This window comes from Bison bison, unplaced genomic scaffold, assembly GCF_000754665.1.
Source record: "Bison bison bison isolate TAMUID 2011002044 unplaced genomic scaffold, Bison_UMD1.0 scf7180017861239, whole genome shotgun sequence".
Lineage (NCBI taxonomy): Eukaryota > Metazoa > Chordata > Mammalia > Artiodactyla > Bovidae > Bison > Bison bison.
The window spans coordinates 39253-47642 of record NW_011491811.1 but is presented as its reverse complement, the minus strand read 5'-3'; the positions used below and the strand labels follow the sequence as shown (position 1 = coordinate 47642).

General features: G+C 41.5%; 1 protein-coding gene across 1 annotated transcript in view; it reads left to right on the top strand.

The window, feature by feature from the left end:
- Positions 1-4980: 4980 nt before the first annotated feature.
- LOC104983079 (neuronal migration protein doublecortin-like) overlaps positions 4981-8390 on the top strand; it is an 11426-nt gene continuing 8016 nt past the window's right edge. The window contains exons 1-2 of the mRNA XM_010832563.1: positions 4981-5165; positions 5503-5888. Of these exons, the coding sequence (XP_010830865.1) occupies positions 4981-5165; positions 5503-5888 (571 nt within the window). The remainder of the gene's footprint in view (positions 5166-5502; positions 5889-8390) is intronic.

Genomic DNA, 8390 nt, shown 5'->3' with positions numbered 1-8390 from the left:
GTCACAAGGAACTAAAAAGAATCTCTAACATTTTATTCTAATAATTTTCAAGCCCTGTTCTTTATATTCACATCTTTAAAACATCTGGAGTTCATTTTTATGTATGGCATGAAGTGAGGATCTAATTTAATTTTTTTCCATACAAAAGTTAATTGTCCCAATATCATCTATTGAATACTCTTTGCTTTCTTTACTCTGTCCAATTAAACAAATACCCAAACTTACTATGTGCTAATCATTGTTCTAGGTACTTTGCATAAGTATTAAAAATAAACAAAATATTACTATTAACATTATAAATTATATTTCATTAAAGCTGGGCAATAAGCTTGCCCTGTGGAGCTTATCTATTCTACTTTGGGTAGATATATAATAAACATAATAAATAGGTATATTATATAGTATGTTGGAAGATGATAAGTGTTACAGAAAAAAAAGAGCAGGGTAAAGGAAGTTGGAGTGCTGGGTTGGGAGGAAGGTTGTCACTTTAAACAGGATGATCTGGGTTGGTCTTGTTGAGAAGTTGATATTTGGGAGTTGATATTTCACTTGAAAGAAGATATTTCACTTCAAAGTTGATATTTCACTTTAAAGAAGTGAAAGAGGTGTCATGTGAATATTTGGGGCATAATAAAAGATATTTAACTGATATTTGTGAATTTCACAAAAGTTCCTGTTGAACTTTCTACTGGAGCTTTTCACACACATTTATATATATATTATTTTGAGGAGTACTGACACCCTTACATCATTGCATCTTGCCATTCATGAGCATGGTCTGGCTCTATATTTATTCACAGCTTCTGTTATGTTCTTTAATAGTATTATGATTTTCTCAATAAAGATCTTACACATATTTGTTGGCTTTGTGACTATGTACTTCATAATTTTTGGTCCCTATAAAATGTTTGTATATATTTCCAACCTCACTTTCTGTTTGCCCATCCCACTCCACCCTAGATGGGTGTTTCTGATAGGTAATTGTGTTTCTGATAGGTAATGTAAACTAGTGACTCTGTGTGTGTGTGTGTGTGTGTGTGTGATGGATGATGGTCTTATTTCCTGATCCTGATCGTAAAGCTGAGTTTGATTAACCTAGACCACAGCCCTTCTCCTTCATGATTTTTGCAAGATACATATTCTTGTCCTGTCTTCTCAGTGAATCTTCAAGTTCTTCAGGGGCAGTGGACTGATGTTTTCTACGCTGCAGCTTTCAGGTGGTACTGGGTAGGCACATTGAACTTACTTAAAAGGTCTTACTGGGATATTTCCCACAGTGGGGTTGCTGCACTTTTTTTTCATTCTCTTCACTCCAGTGAACCATCAATCATGACTCTCCCTTGATCTTCAAAGTTGTCTTTCATACAGAAAGATGCACTTTCCCCCTGGACTCGTACCTGAGACATTCTTTTCTGCCGTGTTCCTTCTCCAAGGAAGTGAGACAAAAAGTTTTGATTGGTAGCTGAGAATTCTTTGAGAAGAATTATATTGGTGAAATAATCTAGTCCTGTTTTTATAAAAGGTTTTCCCATAGAACATAAGTCTATTGAATGCTCTGGGACAAAAAAAAAAGATCCTGAGTTTTTTTTAAAAAAAAAAAGTAGGGGGGGAGGGGAGCAGGAAGCCCTTAATACTAAACTGACTTCTTGGAGCCTGTGTATGTGCTAAGTCACTCAGTCGTATCCAACTCTTTGAGACCCTGTGGACTGTAGCCCACTGGGCTCCTCTTTCCATGGGATTCTCCAGGCTGGAAGTGGGTTGCCATGCCCTCCTCCAGGGAATCTTCCCAACCCAGGGATCGAACTTGCGTTTCCTGCACTGGCAGAGTCTTTGCTGCTGAGCCACTGGGGAAACTCCCTTCTTGGAGACTTGTACCATATTTTAAGTATATTAAAGGCCCTGAGATGTTTATGAAAACAAATTTCATTTAGCCCACCACTTTTGAAACATATATGACCAAGGAACTTTTTTTCTGTTCTTAAAGAACACCTATTTACATCCACATACCTCACACTGGGAAACATTGATCTCATTCACCCTTTGCTCTCTGGTATATATAAAGCAAACAGGCATCTATCCTAGACTGTCTTCTAAAGACATTTTGCATCCACACTAGTGTTTAAAAGCTTAGACCATGAGGACATTTTCTCTAAGATCTATTCCAAATCCTTTGTGTTTGTTTTAGTGTCCCATCCATTTTTATATCTTCACCAGAAATAAAATGATTTTGAATTCTGATGCAAAATCAATTGTCTATTTACAGAATGCTTACTATGTGAAATAAAACAATTTTTAAGACATTGGCCTTGCTGGACAAGGAAGTTACAGCCATTGGTTAGAATTTCCATATTTTCCTGCTTCTATTACTTGATATTTTTCTGCCCTTGACCTGAATAACCCTGTGTTCCCAAGAGGTGGCCACAATGTAAGGCAGAAACAAATGGAAGAAAACAGGGATGCTGTCCCCTGAAGTACTTATTTAGAAACCAGGAGAACAGCAGCAAAGTGTTAGGAGGACTTGACTGGGCAGGTGGCACACTTGATGCTGACCACCCAACTAAGATAGATTGCTTAGGCTTTGCTGAGCTAGCATCTTCCAGAGAAGAAAAATCATATTTTTTTTATCCCACTTTAAGGCAGTTTACAGTAAAACACGTGCATAGCAAGAGCTTAATTATAAGTCATCTAACATTATATCTAGAAAGGAGGGTTAATTACATTAAGAATCAGACAGAAGATCAATCCTGAGCACATGATTATTTCTGAGCCTCCTGGAAGCCTAGCAGAAATGGAACAATGATAATTCAAGGCCGCTGCATATTAATGCATGTAGCCTCAGTTGAAGATGGTAACCTACCCCCACTGGAGTTTCTCACTTTTCTCTTCTTGTCTTATAGTTCAGCCTGATTTCTTGAATTCAATATGGATGTTTCCTGGCTTTGTATAACATATTTTATATAAAGAAGCCAATTAGTAACAAATAAGCAGTTTGAAGAGAGACCTATTAATACTTATCTTGTAGCCATCAAACTGGGCTCACTTCACACAGAAAGGTCTCTGGGTTAGATTGGAACTCTGAAACTCTGTAGATCCCATGAACAAAACTATTCCACCAAGCTAAAAGGTCTTTGAGATCCATGTTCAACTCCATCCTCCATGAAATTCTGGAATGATTTTCCCTTGTCTTGTCCCTTTTATACTGCTTCTTAGTCTACTCCACTAACCTCATTTCAAAACAACTAGCTGTTGGATGCATGAACTAAAATGCCATAAAGAATTCACATATTTGATTGTTTTTCTGTCAAGAAGGTTAAATGAAGAGACTACAATTTCTAAGAAGGTTGGTTCGACTGCCTGAGTCTGGCCCCCAGGCAGATTAGGCCAAGGTTTTGGCCAAGTAAAATTGCCAATTGCCTAAAAGAAAAGACTAGCACGTTGCTCATTAGGGCATTCTGAACTTGCCTGTGCAATCTTTTTGCTACCCTGCAATTTCCTGTTGGTTATAAATGAAACCTTTCTAGCTGTTAATGCAGCCTGTGAATTGAAAAAAAAGCATGTAATTAATCAAAGGAGGTTGGGGGGATTCACTAAGCCTGAGTAAAGGGGAGAAGCTGGACAAGGCACTAGGACCTAGAAGGCATCTATCCACCCTGGCAGGAATTTCTTGCTTGGAGCTCAGACAACAAAGGCATAGAGAGATTGGTTTTCTTTCTCTCAGCATCTCCACCCAACCAGCAGAAAACCGGTGAGTGGGGCTTTGGAGTGATTTTCAGGGAGAATGTAAGAGATGTCAAACGGAAAAAGCACAAGGCAAAGTGCGCGCTCTCTCCCTCTCTCTCAGTGTGTCCTCTCTCTCTTTCTTTCTCTTCTCCCCTCTTTTTTGCCTTATTCTATTGGATTTTTTCCCTAAGCCTCTACCTGGGATTTTCCATTGGAAAAGTGAGTTTGATGTTCTTTTGTTTTCACTGTGATATTGATTTTAGAATAATACCACCCCAGATTTAAAGCAAAGCCCAGTGTTGCTAGCATGCCTGGGGAAATGCTTGCTACTTGTTTTGAGGAGGTGGGGTCTCTTACACTGCAGGTTGTCTGACAGAGACAATGCTGAGCTCAGCACAGGTCATGGTGACACTGGAAGAAAAGAAGGACCGAGCCTGGCAAACCTGCTAGGCACCAGTCCTCCTTTATTGCCTGTCTTCCTGGTCCCCTTCAAATATCTCAATGTGGCAGTGTGTAGCAGCTGAGCCCTGCGTGCTTTGTGAGTCCTTTTATCCCCCTCTGTGCAATGCATGTTAATAGTTTGTTTCCTAGGCTGTCACTACCTTTGCTAGCATTTGGGGCTTCTTTTGTATTTGGTTTCATATTGTGATTTCCTTTCTTTCTTTCACTCTTTCAGCAGAAAGGGGGAAAGTAAATCTGACAGATGACCATCTTTTGCCTCAGCTAACACACCTAGGCAATAGACAAATTTGGGGTGTGCTGCCTGCTGTGAGGGTGATATGCCCCTTCATTCAGTGTAGAAACCCAGAACAATGGAAGGTGTGCTTGCTTCTAGAGGTCCCATATGCTGTTCAGGGACTCATTTGGGAATCTTTACACAATTAAAATATTCCATTAAGAGGTGGGGCTGCATCGTTGATGGGGGGTAGAGCACCTAGAGAAAGCGAGGGGCTGGGGGTGGGAGGAAGGATTTTGTGGCCAAATGGTACCAGGGATAAAGCAGAACAAATAACTTGTTAAATAACTGATTTTTGTAATCCTTTTTTTTTTTCCAGCTTATTTCTTGTGAATGTCGGATAGCTGCACCAGCTTGGTGGGGAAGGGGGTTGATGAATAGCACAAAGACTGGCTGTTCCCTAGAGGCTGTGGCTTTAAAGGAGAATCCTACTTTATTCTAGGGGGGAGGGGATGCACACATTAAAGTAGGAAAGGGGGCTTGGAATAAAATTAAAACACTACCCTTATAATTATTTCACTGAAATGCAAAGATCACTTCCTGAGCTAGAGATGCTAACCTTGGCTAGGTCCTTCTGTTCCCTTCAAGGGGAGTTTTGTCAGGCTATGGATTCATTTACAACCGTTAGTCATGTGGGCATGTGTGAGGAAACAGATGCCAGTTTTAATGTATTTACCCTGAAGTTACAATTTGATAGGAGCCACTGTCAGTAAGTCCCAGGATTTTAAGCAATTTCAAAATCCCTCCCTCTCCTTTCTTTGGAACAGTGCCCAAAGTGCCTCCCTCTGCATCTCTCACCCCCACCCCCACAACCACCAGCACCCCTCCAGCCCCTCCCTTTTCTCTATTAAGATCAATATTCTTGCAGGTCAGGGGCAAGCAGCAGATGGGTCACGGGCTTTTTTCAACCAGTTCTTTTCACAAGCAGCAGATTGCAGATCTGGATCTGGCTAATATTTGAATTCCTTTCTTTTTTCCCCCTCCTCGCCCCTTTTCTTTGCTTCCTTTCATCCCCCTCCGCCTCCCCGCTTTTCTCCAACACTCAGGTCTCTGAGGTTCCACCAAAATATGGAACTTGATTTTGGACATTTTGACGAAAGAGATAAGACATCCAGGAACATGAGAGGCTCGCGGATGAACGGGCTACCTAGCCCCACTCACAGCGCCCATTGTAGCTTCTACCGAACCCGAACCTTGCAGGCACTAAGCAACGAGAAGAAAGCCAAGAAGGTACGTTTCTACCGCAATGGGGACCGCTACTTCAAGGGGATTGTGTACGCTGTGTCCTCTGACCGTTTTCGCAGCTTCGACGCCTTGCTGGCTGACCTGACACGATCTCTGTCTGACAACATCAACCTGCCTCAGGGAGTGCGCTACATATACACCATTGATGGATCCCGCAAAATTGGAAGCATGGATGAACTGGAGGAAGGTAATTCAAGGAGTGGGTGGTGGCCCTTAGTGGGAGGGGTTATTGTTAGTTATGGTTACATTTCTTGGCTTTGATTAAAAGAAATTGGGAACTATGTTTGTTAAAACATGAGGGTGCTGCTGAGACTTCTGATTCTGTAGGCATAGTCAGAATCATTAGCCGTTACCCTCCGTGGGCTTCAGTCTCGGCTGGGGTTGAAGTGTGGCTGACTATGAGGATGCATTGTGTTGATCTCCCAGGGTATACAAAGAAAAATCTGAATTGTATCATTTACTCTAGAATTTGTTCATCGTCAACTCTAAAGAGCACTATTGAGGCAGACCATAAAATCCTTAGGGGTATAAAATGAGGAAGGAGGCTTGGTTGGGTTAAGAGAAAGAAAACATTGTATACTTATATCCTTTGAACGGCTGAGAGACTCTTTGTGAATGGCAACTCATGGAAACGTGCACCCTAAAAGCTGGACTTCCCGAATGTATTCACAAAGGATTATACTTTTAGGTAAGTGGTCACTGCTCAGCTGTTGCTTCTAAAAAGCCCATTTCAGGGTGTGTCCCTCAGGCTGAGGTCATTAAGAGAAATACCAAAGAAAGCTGTAGGTATGTCTGGTATTTTAATAAACATTATTCCTATTAGAATAGGAACTGACTCACTATACCTAAATCTGTATTTAAACAGATTTCTAGATTTTGGTTCTGCAATTGAATTTTATTACAAGATTGCTGAAAATCCTGACAATCTGTGCACCCAACTCAAAAATAGGGAAAACTCCAGCTCTTGCCCAAACTTGCTCAGCCATGAAGTCTTTTTCATGATCATATAGATAAATAGATCTGGGGACATGTTCTTAATATTTTACTTTATCAGATCAAGTATATTGAGGATGCCTCCCCACCCCACTTTTTCATAGGTGTAATATGTGCGATTGGTTTAACCTGACAGTACTTTAAAGGACAGCTTCAGGAGTCCTTCAAGAGTCCTTGTGATAATGAAAACGTTTCCCCCCACCCCCAAACTTCTTCCCATTCTCCAACCCTCCCTCCTCATTCTTTCCATTCCCCTGAGCAGATGAGTTTAGAACAGGCAGATCTCTAGGGAAACCAAATTCTGAAACAGCTGGCAAGGAAGGAGAAACAACACATTAAAGGACTTGATGCCCCACCTCTGATTCACTGCTTCTAGGTTTCTTGTATTCCTAAACAAAGGAGCATGAGGGCTTCCCTTGTACAAGAGCACATTCTCGCAAGGAGCTGCTGTTTCTCAAGTCAGGTCAAGTGATTTGGGGCTAGTTACTTATAAGAGCCAGTGTCCATATGGCTGCCAGATCTGGGTCTCAGGCAGGGTTCAAGTCTGAGGTTTTTCTCCAAGTGGACCTTGAGAAACAATGCTGATGGGGCTTGATTATTTGATCAGGTGCTGGAGGGCCAGGAAGAGGTTAATCCCAGGCTTCTGAACATTGAAGGATTGGCCATCTTAGCAAATATCGTAAAAGAAAGGAGAGTCAGGGCAAACTTGAAGGACTAGAAGCTGGATCCAGGGAGCTGTCCAACAGAGTAATCGATAGGGCTTGTGTCTTTTGTCACTGTAAAATCCACATCTCAGTCAAACTGGGGGGGGGGGGGGTGGTGGTGGTGAATGTTTTCTCCGTAATAATTTTCATAAACAAAGCACCTGAATCACCAGTATGTCCACATTTCTACTAGCTGCTATCTTTTAAAGACCACCATAGATGCTCAGGCAGAATTCTGAATCAAGTGCCATTGTATTTGGAGCAAGGATTACAGTGTTCTTCTGTCTGATGTGAGAGATCTCATGCACAGATTTCTCTCTTCCCCAAATACATTTTTTAACATGTCTTGCTCAAAGAGTGGCCCTTGGTATTGATTTTCCTTCCTGGGTTTGTGTGTGTGTGTGTGTGTGTGTGTGTGTGTGTGTATGCACGTGTGCATATGTATATGTGTATTGTGGTGTGTGTTGTGATAATCTTAGCTGAATATATGTAATAAATACAATTTTGAAGACTGCAGCTTTCTTTTCTCTTAATCCTTTTGAATTCTGCTAGATTGGACTCCTCTTATTTACCACTCTTGGGTGCAGTAGTAGTACTTCCTGGTGAATTTCTGGTGAGTGTGCAGAGTGTGAATTTATGCAGAGTGTGACTAAGGCTCATTTGCATTTATTCACATGTCACTTACAGTCACAGTCTGCTGTGGCCCTCAATGGCCTCTCAGTCCTGACTGAGTACTGCGATTCAGTCAAGGAAATTCTAGGGTATTCCTGGGATAGCACTGAGAAGTGTGACCAATTTTCCATCACCGTTGTGCCAAATGGGAAAAGGCACAGATATGAAGAGGATAAAGAAAAGGGGTCTTTGGGATTTCCCCGCCGGTCCTGTGGTTGGTACTTTGTGCTTCCATTGCAGGGACCAGGGGTTCAATCCCTGGTGGGGGAACTAAGATCCCACATGCTGCATGGTACAACCAAAAAAAAAGGGGCAGTTGT